This window comes from Vipera berus, assembly GCF_964194415.1.
Source record: "Vipera berus genome assembly, chromosome: 2".
Taxonomy (NCBI): domain Eukaryota; kingdom Metazoa; phylum Chordata; class Lepidosauria; order Squamata; family Viperidae; genus Vipera; species Vipera berus.
Window position 1 is genome coordinate 118,871,269 of NC_138203.1, and position 18,050 is coordinate 118,889,318.

General features: G+C 45.6%; 1 protein-coding gene across 1 annotated transcript in view; it reads right to left on the bottom strand.

Moving 5' to 3' along the window:
- Positions 1-15,651, bottom strand: part of CC2D1A (coiled-coil and C2 domain containing 1A) — a 79,678-nt gene extending 64,027 nt beyond the window's left edge. Inside the window, exons 1-7 of the mRNA XM_081320339.1 lie at positions 15,309-15,651; positions 13,701-13,817; positions 11,364-11,496; positions 10,210-10,319; positions 9,947-10,015; positions 7,414-7,551; positions 6,360-6,726 (exon numbers count right to left, since the gene is read on the bottom strand). Of these exons, the coding sequence (XP_081176465.1) occupies positions 6,360-6,726; positions 7,414-7,551; positions 9,947-10,015; positions 10,210-10,319; positions 11,364-11,496; positions 13,701-13,766 (883 nt within the window). The 5' untranslated portion in view covers positions 13,767-13,817; positions 15,309-15,651. The remainder of the gene's footprint in view (positions 1-6,359; positions 6,727-7,413; positions 7,552-9,946; positions 10,016-10,209; positions 10,320-11,363; positions 11,497-13,700; positions 13,818-15,308) is intronic.
- Positions 15,652-18,050: the final 2,399 nt, after the last annotated feature.

Below are 18,050 nucleotides of genomic sequence, written 5' to 3' on the forward strand. Positions count from 1 at the left end.
AGAGGCTTTTCAAAAATCACCTCTGTTTCAAAAGCAACTTGCCAAGAGGAATAGTGGCTTAAGAATATGCCATGAGTACATAAGCTATTCTTCGGATCTCAGTGGTTCTGCTAAGGCTATACCCTGCCACAAGAAAATATTAGCACAAGGTTTTACTGTGATTTATGCTCTGGCCCAACTTCAAAGGTTTATGATTGGCAACAGATTTTTTTAAGTGGTTTGTATCAAACACGAGACATCAAATGCATGGGATCTGAGAAGAACAAAAATAAAGCTTGCTTTGATTCTATCCTTTTTAATCCTTTCACTTGCTTTTAGCAGACCTAGTCAACGAATAAAAAGCATGTTGTATCTTGGCTACACCTAGCCTGGTGCAACTAACTGAAGAATCCTAGCTATACACAAAATTAATGCTAAATTAGGTTCAAGGCAATTCAAAACGATGCAAGGAAGATTAAATCAAATCTAAATCTCAGACATTAAGGTGCTGAACATTAACAGAAAAGACCCTAACACGAATAATGGATAATGGTCCTAAAGTAAAGTAATACAGCTAGACATGAGAGAGAGAGAGAGAGAGAGAGAGAGAGAGAGAGAGAGAGAGAGAGAGAGAGAGAGAGAGAGAGAGAGAGAGAGAGAGAGCTCTCCTATATATCTATTACAAGTACTTAGCTTGTATAAATATTAATCCAGAGATCTCTAAGTCCTGCAAAACATCTTATTGTAATTATTCTGTATTCTAATTTTCCTTTACAGATTTATTTCTGTTTTATATTCATGACCGAATGAGCATCAACGGGATTATACCTAAATCTCCCTTCTTCTTACAGCTCTTCTGTATAATTCAATTTGTCAGTCTGGAATTTCCAACCTGGAGAATCTGCTATGGTGTCATGGCTGCATCTCTTTCTTTACTAGATGACTGAGTGGGACAGTTGACATATCGACCTCACAGTCATGATACCCGGTAAAATTGACAGGTTTCTCTATTGCTTTTTCTCCTTTCCTAGTTTTTGGGCTGAGATGACAGAGATTTTGGAGAGCTAGAAAGCTTGTCACTTTCTTGTGGCATTTTAGTCCTTTGAACTACCTTATACCTAACTCCTTAAAAACAGTACTGGATCCAGAATCAAAGTGTCGGGCCGAGCGCGCCCGACATTCGGACGGGCCGCGGGGTGACCCACCAGGCTGCCAGGCTCCCGCAGAGCACCCCGTCAGGCCCCGAAGCCCCCCGCCGGCGACCGTCGTCTCCCGGAGGGCCAGGACGGCATTCGGCCCTCCCCAGCACGCCGGAAGCAAACCCCCAGCACGCCGCAGCAAACCCCCAGGCCCCAAAGCCTCCCGCCGTCGCCCGTCGTCATCCGGAGGGCCGGGTCAGCACGCGGCCCTCCCCAGCGACCCGGTAACCGCCCGGAGCAACTTACCAGGCCGCAGGGCCGTTCGCAGGCCTCCTTGTCTCGTCACCATGCTGCCGGGTTCCAGAGACGGATGGCCACGCCCACGCAACTCCAACGGATCGGGGACTGGGACAGCGAGAGGAACGGCGCAGCGGCGGGCCGCCTGTCAGCTGGGGAGGCCGCGGACCAGCCAGCCGGGCTCCAGAAGCTGCTTACAGGCCGGGAAGGGGCTGTACGAAGAACGAGGCGGTGGCTGCCCAGCGCCCGAGCCGCAGGGCAAGAATGGGTGCCTGGGTGGGTCAGGGGGTGATGGAGACAACCGGTGGGCCGGGAAGGGGTTTAGCGAGCAGCTCGCGGCGGTCTGGGGTGGTGAAGGGAATGAAGAGGCAAGGCAGAACTCTGGGGAAAAGGAGGGAGGTTTAGGCTGGGGGGTAACTTACCGGCTGCATTGGTGGTGGGACGGGAGCCAAAAGGAGGGAACCATGGGAGGTGGGGTTTAAGTAGGGTGGGGGCGTGGTGGTGTAATTAAGGGTGTGGTGGTGGGAGGTAGCCTTGTCGGTTATTTAACAGCGTTGACTGTGCTGTAAAGTCAACGCTGACTTCATTTGTCTTTGAGCGAACGTTTATGCGGATAATAAACACAGCTTGGAAGAACCAGCTCCCGTTCCGGTTTCAATCTTTGGGTGATTCGTCGGACGGGGTCTGATAGTAAGTCAGCTCTTATTCTGGGCCTTACGTGGCTTGATAAATGGGGCCCCACGATTTGGTGGGAGGGGGGTAGTCGTCATCTTCGGGTGGGTCTGGGCCCCGAGCCCCCTCTCCACCATTCCTTCCTGGGGCCGGAGGACACGGGGACGCGGGAGAAGGTTTGCGGGGTCACGGATGATTCGAAGGTGCACGTACCCCGGGACTACTCGGATTTAATGGACGTCTTCGATGAGCGGGAGTGCGATTCGTTACCACCCCATCGGCCGACGGATTGTGCTATTGAGTTCGAACCTGGGGCCAGACTACCTAAGCCCCGTATGTACGCCATGTCTCCAAAAGAGATGCAGGAGTTACGGCGGTACATAGATAAGAACTTGGAAAGAGGATTTATTCAACCAGCACGATCCCGGGTGGCGGCGCCAGTTCTTTTTCGTGAAAAAAAGGATGGGGGCTTGCGTTTGTGTGTGGACTACCGGGGGGTTAATGCGGTGTGCGTGGAGCACCTCTATCCCCTTCCTTTGATGAAGGACATGCTGGCCCATTTGGCGACAGGCCGGGTATTCACCAAGTTGGACCTCAGGGAAGCCTATTACCGGGTGAGGATCAAAGCCGGGGACGAATGGAAGACCGCATTTAATTGTCCTCTTGGCAGTTTTCAGTTCCGCGTGATGCCATTTGGCCTACAGGGAGCTCCCGCTGTGTTCATGCAATTGATCAATCAGGTCCTGCATGAGTTCCTGTATCGGGGTGTTTTGGTATACTTAGACGACATCCTGATTTACTCGGACACATTGGAGGAGCATGTGCTCCTTGTGCGGCAGGTGTTGTCAAGACTGCTGGAAGCGCAGCTCTATGTTAAACTGTCCAAGTGTGAGTTCCATAAGGCCCAGCTGGACTACCTTGGGTATCGTATATCGGCGGCGGGGGTGGAGATGGACCCTAAAAAGGTACAGGCCATTCAACAGTGGCAGGCTCCGCAGACTCGGCGACAGTTGCAAAGTTTCCTTGGCTTTGCCAGCTTCTATAGACAATTCATCCCACGTTTCGCAGCTATCGCCCTGCCGTTAACAGATCTACTGCGCACACGACAGTTGAAGACACGGCCGCGTCCGGGGTTGAAATTGGAGTGGTCCATCGCGTGTCAGCGGGCGTTCGAGGAACTGAAGTCCATCTTTGCTAAAGAGCCCGTTCTGAGACATCCTGACCCCAAGCTGGCTTATGTTGTACAGGCGGATGCGAGCGATGTTGCTCTTGGGGCCGTCCTCCTTCAGCGGAACAGTGCTGGGGTCCTGCAGCCGTGTGCTTATGCCTCTAAGAAACTGACTCCCACCGAACGGGCCTGGGCGGTGTGGGAGAAGGAGGCGTATGCGGTCCGTTGGGCTTTGGAAACCTGGCGACATCTTCTGGAGGGGGCCTCCCGTCCGTTCGAACTGTGGACGGACCATAAAAACCTGGAAGCCCTACAAACTCCTCGTCGCTTGTCGCCTAAACATGTCCGATGGGCCTTATACTTCCGTCGCTTCCGTTTTGTGCTGAAGTATGTGCCGGGGGGTCGGAACTTTCTGGCAGATGCCTTGTCGCGCATGCCTCAGTTTGACAGCAAGAGGGAGGAGGTGGTGCAGGCACTCATCCCGACACTGGCAACCGAGGGGATTGGTTCGGAGAGTGCTAGACAGGTATCGGGGGAGAATTTGAACCAGGCCATCCAAAGGACATTGCAGGAGGATGCCTGGTTGCGGAGTAACCCGGGACTATTGACTATGCGGGACGGTTTAGCGTGGCATGGAACACGACTGTATGTGCCCGAAACCGTGCGGCCACGCGTTCTGCATGGGTGTCACGACGCCAAACAGGCGGGACATTTCGGGTTTGTGAAAACCTTACATCTGGCACGTCGTCAATTCTGGTGGCCTCGCATGAAAAGTGACATCGAGCAGTACGTACGGCGTTGCCATATTTGTGCCACTACAAAGCCCCAAGTTGGGAAGCCTTTGGGGTTGTTGCAACAGGTAGCTGACCCAACCCGGCCTTGGCAGGACGTCGCCATGGACTTCGTTGTGGACCTCCCGGAGAGTAAGGGTCACACCGTTATCTGGACAGTGGTTGACCTGTTTTCTAAACAGGCACACTTTGTCCCGTGTAAGGGGTTACCATCAGCCCGTCGCTTAGCTTGGTTGTTCCTCACGCAAGTATACCGACTGCATGGAGTGCCGCGGCGTGTGATTTCGGATAGAGGGGTGCAATTCACAGCCCGGTTTTGGAGAGAGTTCCTGCGTCATATTGGCTCGTCCCAGGGATTGAGTACCGCCTATCATCCCAGCACCAACGGGGCTGCAGAACGAGCCAACGCTGCTGTTGAACGCTACTTACGGAGCTATGTTTCTTTCCGGCAGACGGACTGGGTAGACCTGATAGCGCTTGCTGAAGTCGCATACAATAACGCAGTTCACAGTAGTACTGGCTTCTCTCCATATCGGGTGGTCACTGGTCACGAGTTCGTTCCCTTCAGTGAATGCCCTCAGGAAGAGGCGTCTTCGTGCTCACCGCTTGACTGGATGCGTCAAATCACGGCTGCCTGGGGGGCAGCGAAGGAAGCGTTGGATCGGTCCGCCGTGGCGACCAAAGCACAGGCGGACAAAAAACGAAAACCCTTCGCTACACCGCGGGTGGGGGACCTGGTTTACTTGTCCACCAAGTATTTACGGTTACAGGTCCCGTGCCGTAAGCTAGGACCCAAATACCTCGGGCCGTTCCGGGTGGTGCAGGTGGTAAACCCGGTAACGGTGCGGCTGCGGTTGTCTAAGTTTTTGGGTAAGGTCCACCCGGTGTTCCATAGTAGCCTGCTGAAACCTGCTCCAGCGGCTACCGCGGCAGCAGGGGAGGGGGGTCCCGGACCGGTTCACGCCGACCAATATGAGGTGCAGGAGGTCTTGGACTCCAGAGTGCGGAGGGGCGCCCTACAATATCTCCTTCGGTGGAAGGGGTACCCGGTGGAGGAGGCGACGTGGGTGTCGCGGGAGGATGTCCATGCTCCACGTTTGATCCGGGCATTCCACCGAGCCCACCCTGGCAGGCCGGGGGGTGGGGGTCATGGGGGTGTGTGCACAGTGAATGATGCTATAACCCTGCTTTCTACATCTGCAGGAGGACCCTTGGTAGGGGGGGCGGCATGTCGGGCCGAGCGCGCCCGACATTCGGACGGGCCGCGGGGTGACCCACCAGGCTGCCAGGCTCCCGCAGAGCACCCCGTCAGGCCCCGAAGCCCCCCGCCGGCGACCGTCGTCTCCCGGAGGGCCAGGACGGCATTCGGCCCTCCCCAGCACGCCGGAAGCAAACCCCCAACACGCCGCAGCAAACCCCCAGGCCCCAAAGCCTCCCGCCGTCGCCCGTCGTCATCCGGAGGGCCGGGTCAGCACGCGGCCCTCCCCAGCGACCCGGTAACCGCCCGGAGCAACTTACCAGGCCGCAGGGCCGTTCGCAGGCCTCCTTGTCTCGTCACCATGCTGCCGGGTTCCAGAGACGGATGGCCACGCCCACGCAACTCCAACGGATCGGGGACTGGGACAGCGAGAGGAACGGCGCAGCGGCGGGCCGCCTGTCAGCTGGGGAGGCCGCGGACCAGCCAGCCGGGCTCCAGAAGCTGCTTACAGGCCGGGAAGGGGCTGTACGAAGAACGAGGCGGTGGCTGCCCAGCGCCCGAGCCGCAGGGCAAGAATGGGTGCCTGGGTGGGTCAGGGGGTGATGGAGACAACCGGTGGGCCGGGAAGGGGTTTAGCGAGCAGCTCGCGGCGGTCTGGGGTGGTGAAGGGAATGAAGAGTCAAGGCAGAACTCTGGGGAAAAGGAGGGAGGTTTAGGCTGGGGGGTGACTTACCGGCTGCATTGGTGGTGGGACGGGAGCCAAAAGGAGGGAACCATGGGAGGTGGGGTTTAAGTAGGGTGGGGGCGTGGTGGTGTAATTAAGGGTGTGGTGGTGGGAGTTAGCCTTGTCGGTTATTTAACAGCGTTGACTGTGCTGTAAAGTCAACGCTGACTTCATTTGTCTTTGAGCGAACGTTTATGCGGATAATAAACACAGCTTGGAAGAACCAGCTCCCGTTCCGGTTTCAATCTTTGGGTGATTCGTCGGACGGGGTCTGATACAAAGCTAAACTGAACTTTAGGATCCATTTCCACTGCAGAAAATCCTATTTCTCCATACAAATCACACCTTTCCTCTCTTGGTCACCGTAAGTTGGGTCATATTCAGTACCAACCTGACGAAAGGGAAGATGCTGTTGGGGCAGATGTTTCCAGTAGTGTTTCTGAGGATTTGAGGGGTGGATCAGTTGTTGAAGAAATCTTTGGCTTTGGAAATTTTGGTGGTGGAACTTTGGGAGGAAGTTGTGACCCAGGGGATGATTTAGATGGTGATTGTTCAAGGGCTGCAGCTGGTGGCTCTGGAGTAAAGTGATTGGTTAACACTTCACTTTCTTCTGGTGTGGAGGGTTGTGAGGTTGGAGTGGTCTTCAAAGAAGCAGCCTGCTGGCAATTACTACTCTTTCCTGTAGCTACTGGTGGAGGAATCTCATCTTCATCGATCTTTTTGCCTTTCCTTACAGAGATCAGTAGGTTTTCTAGAGTCTGGGGGGAAAAAACTTCATATAATAACAGCACCTTGCAGGTTCATCCTTAAATTGAGTATGCCCCCAGTCAAAGGACAAGGTTTGTAACACTCACATCCTTTACCCACCCAAAAGAATCTTCAAGACAGGAATGACTGGAACATTATAAAATCCTCATGGGAAACAATGATTATTTACCACTGAAGTTAAGAAAAAAACATTTCCCATTTCATTTATCAGCTATTCAAGTGATACTTTCCATATCTGTCAAAGTTTCATCTTTATCTTGGGTTTCCTCCCTCTGGCCATATCTGCTATAGCTTTGTTAGTACCTCCAAGATTCTTGTAAACGTTACCCAGGTCTTTCCATAAGTTCTGCATCTTGCCAAGGTCTGTAGAGGTTTTAATTCTTAGATCAGGTAAGATCCCAATAACTAACCGTATCACTACTGTACTCTAGTATCCTGTATAGAGCTGACATTCACTTGCCACTCTCAAAGCTGGCACTAAAAAAAAAAAGACATCCTCGTACTGCTAGGCAATGAAACACAAAATGATGACGATTAAAGATGGCTTCCAATGGAAGTACTTTCACAACACAAAGTATTAGGCGTGAAAGTACTTTCCAGCACAAGCTTCCTATTAATGTTATTAAGAAACACTAAAGATCTAATACATCTATCCCAGCAAATATTCAGTGACTTACTTTGAGGCCTCTTTCATAGCGACGCATTTTGGAATTTTCCCCAGCTTCTTTTGCATTAGCAATTGCAACCTTGTACATAGCCAGTCTTTCCAGCAAAATGGATTCAGATGTGCTGGAAGCAGCTGGAGCACTGTGTTCCTGGCAAAGCAGAACACCAAACCTTATTTCTTACTGAAAACCAACATTAGTTCAACTGCAGAAGAGTTACTCTGGCATAGTGTACATCTGAGGTCAAACCCAGGAGTCCCAGGTTATGTTCATATGCTCATGTCCTTCCCCCTCCAGCAATAAACCATAAACAGCAATATAAAAGAGAAGGAAAATCATATTCCTGGGGGAAAAAAACAACAGGACAGGGTACTAACTTGGAATCAAAACTATACACTCTTCAAAAAAAAATGCTGTTCTCCCTTTGTAGTTTATTTTTGTCTACCCAGAAATTTGCAGAACTGCTCAAACATGCCTTCAGATTGCCTTTTAGATGAGCTTTTTACTTCTGGTATTCTTATTGCTTTAATTCAAATTACTGTTATAGTCTTTGCCTTGGGACATATGATTTATTGTTCCTGGGTTTTGTTACATACATTTTCTAGACATGAGGAAAAAAGCTAGGGCAAAATTTATTACTATGGATTTTATATGGCTGCTGGAAAGATTGCTGCATAAGTACATTTAAGATGGCGTCTGGAGGAGTAGTGTGCCGACTGGGAGGCCTGACAGCAAGACTTTTAGGAATTTGGGGAGGGTGTTAGATGTGTGATTGTGGGCAGATGGAGCAGGGTCAGCTTCATTAGTTGGAAGGATTTGATCCTGTTATTCTTGAGTAAACAGGAGTTTCAGGTGCTAACTCAGCCACTTTTATTAGATCTCTCCCCTCTTAGCTAGCAAGATTAGGGAGGTCACAGGGCATTGGATCCATAAGATAGAATCCACTTCCTTGGGGGAAGAATGATCCATAAGCCTTGAAAGAGGCAATACAGGAGTCCTTGACTTATGCCGGCAACTGGCACTGGAATGTGACTGCATTTCTTAGTGATGACAATCCCTGCAGTTCTGTTCGTCATTGTTAACCAAATCCCATAGTCATTAAGTGAGGCAACTTCCTGTCAGCTTCCCACAACCGAATCAGTGGTAACGCCGGCAGGAAATTGCAAGCCCATGGTGGCTTTCAAGCAGGCAGGCAAGGGGCTGCTGCTGGATGGGAGAGGGCGCAATGGGGTGCGTGAAAAACACGGCGAGGGTGTGCAACCATATGCAACGGTGCAAGGGCTGGGGAGGCTGCATGAGAGTGGCAAGGGAGGTGCCAGGAAGGCACAGAAAGCACCGCAAACATATGTGAGTGTGAGCTGGTTGCCAAGTGCCCAGATGCAATCATATAACCAGAGAAGTGTTGGAACGGCTGGTCATAACCACCATTTGTTCAGCACCATCGTAATTCTGGTCATCGTTCAATGGTCATTGAACAAATGGTTGTAAGTCGAGGACTACCTGTATTGCATCCCCCTTCTCAAGAGTGCATCACTAGCTCTAATTATCCTAGACATTTTTTATCCAATCCTCAACCTCTCCTTTTGAGGGAAGGCTGTTGAGAAGATGGTCAGGTTGCAGCTACACAGGGCCTGGGAGAAACAGACTGTCGGAACTTCTCTCAGTCATGATTCAGGCCATGGCCTACTGTAGATATGGCAGGATAACTTAAGAGTGGAGCCAGGACAGGAGTGGTGCAGTAATCCTGGCACTCCTTGTTCGCACAGCAGTCTTCCGTATTATCAGGCACAATATCCTTTCTGTCTATCTGCAGAGAATAGGGGTGGGAAGCAAAGTGTTATGGTGGTTCTCCTCTTTCCTCTGTGAAAGGTCAGTGTTGGGGAGGGGGAAAGAGTTTGAGTCCCTGATTTCTGGAGTACTGCAAGACCCAATGCCCTTGGTCCTCTTGTTTAATATCTACATGAGGTTGTGTAATATCTGTGAGAGGTTGACCATCAGTTCGGGATCAGGCGTCATTGATATACTGATACTCAGTCGTACATGTCAGCCTTGGCTAGCCAAGCAATGCTGTCAAGATCTTGTAGTACTGTGCCTGGAAGAAATCTGGATGGAGAAGAACATTATTTAATAAGATCTCTGAAAGATGGGAGCCGTGGATGACTTACATCAAAGATCTCACAGAGGTGTCTGTTCATGATCAACTCATGTGATGCATGTACAAAATAAAACACATTTTTTCCTCATTTTCTATGAAGATTCTTAATCATGCAGTCACGATTGTCCCAAAGGTTTTTTTTCCTAAAAGGCAACTGGACTTTCTTGGGGTTTTTTTCCCTTTGAAAATATTTCACTTCTCACCCAAGAAACTTCATTAATTAGAACTGAAGAAGCTTTTTGGATGAGAAGTGAAATATTTTCAAAGGAAAACCCCCCGAGAAAGTCTAGTTGCTGTTTAGAAAAAGAACCTTTTGGGACATTTTTTTTTGGAGTTGCAACTTAAAAGTAAGCAAGAACAACAAAGCCAAGATGATATGAAAATATGCACCTTAGTGGCAGTGGATACCACAGCATCTGAGGCCTTGCCATCTTCTTCAAGTACTTCTGTTAGTTCAGCCTGCAAATCAGGCAAATATATTGTTAAATATTGTTAAAGCTACATATGATATTTAAACAAGAGAATTTTTGTTTCTGCCTCTACAGAGCATGCTTCTTGACGATATAACATAGCACCTAGATGTTATTAAATCGTGTTCCAAACTACATTTTTTTCATTTGACCGGGTGTTACTAGATCGCAAGGTATTGTTACCATTAGTTCATCATCATCTTCTAAATCTTCCTCTTCTACCCCAACCTCTTCATCAAAGTCCTTCATACAGAGGGCAGCCATTTTTTCAATAGCTTCCATTGGCAAAGGAGCTAAGAAAGAAAAAGTAGCAGCATCAACCAGCAGTCGCTCTCGTGTGCCGTGAATAGAATATCTTTACTGTCATTGTGTCACTCAAAACGAAATTAAGTGCTGTGCACACTACACACAAGTAAAACCACAAATAAGAATACATTATATACACACATCGTTCACATTCTATTCGCCATTGCACTGCCCCTAGTATTGCACTTCAATGTTGCACTATACAGTGGTATTTAAATGGTTACAGCTCTGCGATAAAAACTATTTTTCAGCCTATTTGTCTTTGGTTTTTTTTACCATCTGCCAGATGGTAATAGTTCAAAAAAAGAATCTCCGGGTTGAGATGAGTCTTTAAGAATATTTTGAGCTTTCCTAAGACAATGGGAACTGTACAGTTCATCCGGGGGGGGGGGAGGAGAGAAGAGGGCAGCCAATAATCCTCTAGGCCTTCTTGACCCAAAATAATCTCTGTTGGGCCTTCTTAACCAATGCTATACCATGAGCACTCCAGGTCAGGTCCTCCTTTATGGTAACATCCAGAAACCTAAAGCTGGCCACTTGCTCCACACAGTCTCCGCTGATGATCAGGGGCTAAATGTCTGATCTATTCCTCCTGCAATAAGCTCCTTGGTCTTAGTGGTGTTGAGAACCAAATTATTGTCTCTGCACCACAAGAGCAACTGCTCCACCTCATCCCGGTAGGCAGACTCATCCCTCTTGGAGATAAGCCCCACCACTGTTGTATCATCTGCAAATTTAACAATAATATTGCTGGGATGAGTGGCGGTGCAGTCCTAAGTGTAGAGGGTGTAAAGTGAAATCAGCTCAAGATTGTATTACTTACAATTTATTGTTCTGATCTTTATTTCTGTTGTAGGCCACCTCGAGCTGGTTTGGAAGAGACCAGCACAAAAATACTAATAATGAAATTCCAGAAAGATGCAACAAACCAGCAGCAATTTTAAAAAAACTTGCATATATCCACTTCGTAGACCTCATAAATCACTACTTTTAAGTCATAACAACCTCATATAACTGTAGAGTCCACTTACTTTTTCCATTTCGCTTTTCTTTGGGATCCGGTTGGCCTCCAACAATGGCCAGCAATTCAGCTTCCAGTTCTTGATTATCCTCTCCGTCGCCAGCCATCATGTTTTCAGGAGAGAAATCCAAAAGCAAACCCATCTGTATAATAGGATTCAACCAAGTTAGAGGTTGCTTCATGGATAAATTCTTATGGTGCTGATTTTATTATAAGGAAATATTAGTTCATATTTCAAGGGAAGGATATTGAGGACATATAAAAGAAAATAATTTGTTATCTAGAACAGAGTTAAACTGTGAAATTCATTATCCCAAAATGTAGCCTTATCAGTAGCCAACTTTTCTTACAGGTCAGTTCATGCATAAGATTGTCAACAGTTATTAAACATTATGCTTAATTCATCTGCTATAGGAAATACCAGTTGCTAAAGAGTATATACTCAGTCCTTCCATCTAGCACTCAGTTGGCTTCTTTGGGAACAAAATGGCTTGATCTGGTATAAAGGTAAAGGTTCCCCCGCACATGCGTGCTAATCGTTTCCAACTCTAGGGGCCGGTGCTCATCTCCGTTTCAAAGCCGAAGAGCCAGCACTTGTCCGAGGACGTCTCCGTGGTCATGTGGCCGGCATGACTAGACGCCAAAGGCGCACGGAACCTGTTACCTTCCCACCGGAGTGGTCCCTATTTTTCTACTTGCCTTTTTACGTGCTTTCGAACTGCTAGGTTGGCAGAAGCTGGGGCTAGTAACAGGCACTCGGGATTCGACCCGCCAAACTGCCGACCTTCTGATTGACAAGCTCAGTGTCCTAACCCACTAAGCCACTGCGTCCCTTGATCTGGTATAGGATCTCTAAAATAACTAGCATCTCTGTGAGAGAGCAAATATCTTAATAACGTTTTTTTAATAAAGCTGGATGCTGTACAAAAAAAAAGATGGGTTTAATGAAAACTTTGTAGTTATTGTTTATATGCATAAAATTGCAGATGTTAATGTGGGGAAGTTGGGTAAAAAACTGTCCCAACAAAAGATTTTTTTGTAATAATAATGGTAGTCATTAGGAGCCACCCTGTCTCAAAAGGTACGCTGCTGAGTGTCTCCAATGCCTCCAGACCTTATTGACACTGCCAGCTCAATCACTGCTGTTACTCTGGTACTGTAGCTGCTGAACAGCTGATCTGAGCAAACTTTTTTAATTGATTATTTTTAATATATCAATTGTCTTTTCCATTTACAACTCAGGCAGGTCTGCTCTAAATTAAAAGGCCTGTGACATTTAATATCAGCATCAATATATTTTAAGATTTTTTCCAACAACTTTTCAGGACCTAAGAAAAAGAAATACTATATTGTGGTGCTTTTTTAACTAACTCCAAGCATAGCTGTATTGGGATTTAAGCTTTATTTGTCATTTAAGCTGTCATTTAAGAGTCAATAGAGTCACACTGTGTTAGGATTAGGAATTTAGGAATCTTGTTTGATATGTATGAGATTTCATAAAATATGCCATCTCTTCCTGCACAAGGAACAGCAGAAATCAATGCTTGGATTTCTGCTGGACAATTTAAGGAAATACTAGATCATATTTTCCAAACTCATAATATAAAGCATATGTCACTTTCAATTGGCAGTGATGAGCACTGCAGTATTTCCTATGTTATTGAAATAAAACATGGGTGTCAAACTTGCTGCATCACATGACATGACGTATTGCAACTTTTTTTGCATTGCCGGAGCTGGGGTGGGCGTGGCCTCCGTATGATGCAACTGGCCTGCAGGCTGACAGTTTGACACCCCTGCTATAAAGTTTCCTGAGAGAGAAGATTTGACCTATAGGCAACAAAAATAGGAGAGCAGGGATTTGGAAGAGATATTATGGTATCTTGCAGTCAGCCGGATGTTTAAGTTGCATTTGGCATTTTTGCCCACCTATTGAGTCCTTCCCAAGGACCAAGGATAAGTACACATTGTTTTTCAATAATATTAAATGTACTTCAGGATGTAAAGCCGCCTTCTGGTCAGTGCCAATGGTGTTCAAATGGTGCGCCAATTGTTTTGGAATTATTATTTATTCAATTTATACGTCTGCCCATCTCATTTAAGCAACTCTGGCAGCTCGCAACAAGTTAAAAAAAACACAATCCAATAAAAACTAATATACAACTATATAACAACCATCCACAATCAAAGTAAAACAAAAAGGCATGATCACAGGCAGAACCCATCCTTACAATTGTAAAAGCTCCCCACTATCACCAAAGCCCCAGGGATGGTGACAGAACCAAGTGCCAGGAGCTTCCTAAAGATTCCACATGTCAAAGGTTAGAAGAAATGTATAATGACTTACTTGTCTGGCTGCAGCAGTCCCCTTGCCTCCTCGTGAAGGTGGTGGCGGCTTCTTGTTCTTCTTCATTTTCCTTTACTATGCCCTCAGTAAGTGCAAGATAGCATTAGACAGATGGATCTAAAGATATTTAGAAAGCCTTTCATAAGTTCTCGTCTCTGTTTCTCACCTTCCCATCATCCATCTCCTCTTTGTTTTCAGCACTCACTTCCTTCTCCACATAGACTTCATACAGCAGGAGACAGTTAAATTAATACCTTGTAAAATGAAGTATAAAGACTGCTTTGAGCTCAGTCTAACTCACAATTAGTACTGTAAATAGACAGATCCATGCAGTTTTCTCGGCAACAGCATAAAAGCATTTTGCCATTCCTCTCTTCCAATTTTCTTTGTATTTCAGTCAAGAAGATCATGGTTCCTGGTGTTATTCCACCCAAGTACTAACCAGGTACAAATGTCTTAGCTTTTTCAGAAACAGCCAAGGATGCCTAGGTGTTGCCATCTATAATGACTAACATTTAAATCAAGAAGCACCTACTTCTTCCCACCACACCCCAATATCTCCCAAATTCTTTTGTCGACATGCTGTTGAAATCCATGGGAGTTTATTTCTAAGAGTATCTGATGTGAGTTGTGAAGACTATCAATTTTAACAACACTTATGATCACTAGGTAATAAATCATAATATGTCCTTTTCTATAAAGGACAGTCCTTTGTTTTCTTGGTTGTGCTATGGAAAAGGGACACTGTACACATATATTACTAAACTCAATGTCCCAGCCATCCTTACAAATAAATTCCAGAATGACTTTCCAGAAAACATACATGAGACCATCTTTCCAACAGTCTATGCTAAAACTGTAGAATTAGTTCTACAACTAAATTTAACAATAACAGATAGCATTTAACACTTAATAGGAATTACCTTGCTACTTATGTACTCGGTGTGGTATTCTTGTCCTTGTTAATTTAATTTAATTTAATAATTTAATTTGTATACCGCCCTTCTCCCGAAGGACTCAGGGCGGTGAAGTCAGCCCATATTGTTCCCTATTGTGGAATACTGAGGCTCATCAGCTGAAATGTTAATCAGAAAAAGGCCCACCGAATTCTGTTTGCATTGGGAGCTTATTCTCAAGTAAGGGCGTCCAATTTGGCCTATCTCTACCACAAATCAGGACAAGAAGTAGAGTACCCCTAGTTCAGGGGTAGGCAACCTTGGCTCTTTTATGACTCGTGGACTTCAACTCCCAGAATTCCTGAGACAGCATGGCTGGCTCAGGAATTCTGGGAGTTGAAGTCCACGAGTCATAAAAGAGCCAAGGTTGCCTACCCCTGCCCTAGTTCTTCAACGGAAACTCCGGTTTTCTCTTTCCGTAATATAGGAATCACAATACCGTTCTGGCTTACAGGACACTTGCACAAATAACAAGGAAATGAATAACAAGGTTTAACAGGATTATCTTGATTTGCGGGTTCCCTTCTCTCCCCCCCCCATAAACTTTCATGCAGCGATCTCTTTCCCCCCCCTCCCCACCCCGCGCGCGCAACATGTAATGCAACGGGGAAGGGGGGCAATGTCACCCCCCTTTGTATTAAAAGTCACTCACTTCCTGCTTTCTCTCCTGAAGCCTCCCGCGACACCGCGCTTGCTTTTACGGCTCCCTTGCCTTGATGGTCACGGCAATGCCTTCCCTGCTTTACGGTACCTCCAGTCTTTTGCTGATTGGCAGCCGTCTGCGATCGTAGCTCTTTTTTTCTCTTTAATGCAGTTGCCGATTGTTGAGCTGTTGGCGGATTATCGCGTTAAAAGGGTCCAAAAAAAAAAAAGAGCCCCGGGCGTATCACTGCATTATTTTTGGCAGCAATAGGTTGCTCAAAGCTTAAAAATGGCACAGTAAATTAAGGACTTAAAGCACCCGACATTCTCGAAGAGTTCCAGATTTAAGCTGGACGCAGCGGAACAAACTAGATCAGGGGTAGGCAACCTCGGCTCTTTTATGACTCATGGACTTCAACTCCCAGAATTCCTGAGTCAGCTATGCTGACTCAGGAATTCTGGGAGTTGAAGTCCATGAGTCATAAAAGAGCCGAGGTTGCCTACCCCTGAACTAGATCATTTCTGAAAATCGAAATGTTGCCTTCCAACTGTTTCTTGCTGCAAGAGGAGAAAAAAAAATAATCGCACATAATTGTCCTTATTAAAGAGGGTTCGTGTTGAATATTCCGATTGGGAAGTCGGGCTACAGATACGTTTATCTTCCTGCCGATCTAAGTGGAGCAGGCAGGATTTCTATCCAGGGGCGTGGCGTTAAGGAATATACTAGGAGGAGCCATTGCTAATCGAGGCTGAACGCGGTTACTTTAAGACGCTGTTGAAAACGGCATGCTTTGATTTGGCGGGAAAAAGTTTCGTCGGTTTAAGTAGCTGGTGTTCTTTAGGCTCCTGGACGCGTGTGGGATCAGTTACTCGCATAGTAATTTATAAATACTCCTGGGCAAATAGCTGCGTGGAAAGAGTGTAATTTTTGAATCCCTTGTCTTTCAAGAAACAAAATCTGTCTCCACATAATACCCCAAGCACATAACAGCCCAATACAGTCATTTTCAAATATATTGGTTCTAAAGACAAAATCCTACTTTAATAATAATTGATGAGATGAATGTTAATGAACTTTAAAAAAAATGCTTTCTTAAGCGGGCTGCAAATATAAATGTTATTCTTGAATACAAAAATTTTAAAAAAATTACACGCTTAACGCCTGGGAAGACGTGAATAATATCAAGTGTTCTCTAATAGGATATCATTTTTCACTACCAGTGGTTTTATGTGGAAAGAACAAAATAAGAAAAAATTCTCCAACATTTCAGTCCACATCTAATTATCTCATCTACATCAGTAGACTTGTAGCCACATATTTTTCACTGCGTCATGCTTGGTTACACCACCAGTTTTATTGTATTAGGAGTCCTTTACATAATCTCTCTAATAAGCCATAACTCTATAAACAACGGACATTTTAAAAAATGAACTGAGAATTTGAAGGAAACATGCATACATTTTAGATGTTTCACTTTTTTTCCAGAAAATACAGTAGATCCCATTAAGCTGGTAAACAGTTTAGACCAGCAGAAAGTCTTATTTTCATTTATCAGGGTGGTGGTGGTGGTGGTGGTGGTTATTCCTACTTAACTTCTTCCTCACTCCCTCAGGGAAAAAAGTAAGCTAAGAAGATTAATTTCAGGTTTGAATAGAAAAGTGACGTACCAGAATTGTTTAGCTCAAACTTTAATACTGAAGCATGAAAAATGTAAACCAAAATGTTTATGCAATAGTGGTGAATATCTGTAGCTTGGTTGTAGGATGAGGGTGAAGGTTTGTTCTTCAAGCTTGTAGGTTGGAGAATGAACCTACAAGCTCAGAGAATGAAGCTTCACCCTCAAAATGTTTGTTAAAATGTTTCAAGTTCAGTTTTCAAAATAACATGAAATGTGATAAAATGTCCAATAGAGAAATGTTTTTTTTAAAAAACAGAAATCTGTCACCACTGCTCAAACTTCCTTTTCAATTTGCCAAGCCTCCTCAAAATGAGTAAAAGAAGAAACACTCAGACTTCAGGTGACAGAAACATAAAAATATTTTTCTTTTGTATTATTTTATTTATATCTTCTTAAAGTCTTTTATACCTGACTGGATGCTACAATATAGCTTCCTACATCCTTCAGTTTAAGTACTGGGGGGGGGGAGGCCATAAAATATTCAGATTAAATATTAAGGCATTCATTATTGGAATCAAATTGTTTAGCAACAAAACATTCCAAGTTGCAGCAGGAATGATGGAAGCACATATAGGACAGAGGTTGTCCACTTCTATGCTAAGTCAATAAGTTATAACTTGATAAATCACAATGGTTGGGTTCATCCAACATACTAAGCTAAATATATGGAAATCTATGATAAGGCAGTGAAGTATCTTTCTGCTAAGTATAGATAGTTTTTCACAAGTCTGCTTTGCTTAAAGATATAATTGTTTTTTCTTTGTACTTCTATATTCCAGCAATGTGTGTGTGTGTGTGTGTGTGTGTTTGTGATTTTAAAAGTACACCTACAATGTTAAACAGTGGGTATCAGTTTTTGTATTGCCACAACTAATCTTATTGGGGCAGATATTGACTCTTCTACATCACAACTAAAAATGTTAATTTGCAATGTATCCTAACCTACAGTGTGTGTGTGTGTGTGGATAGATAGATAGATAGATAGATAGATAGATAGATAGATAGATAGATAGATATAGATAGATATATTCAGTAAAAACTTTGTTCTACAATGAGTTAGTTACTCTGCAATC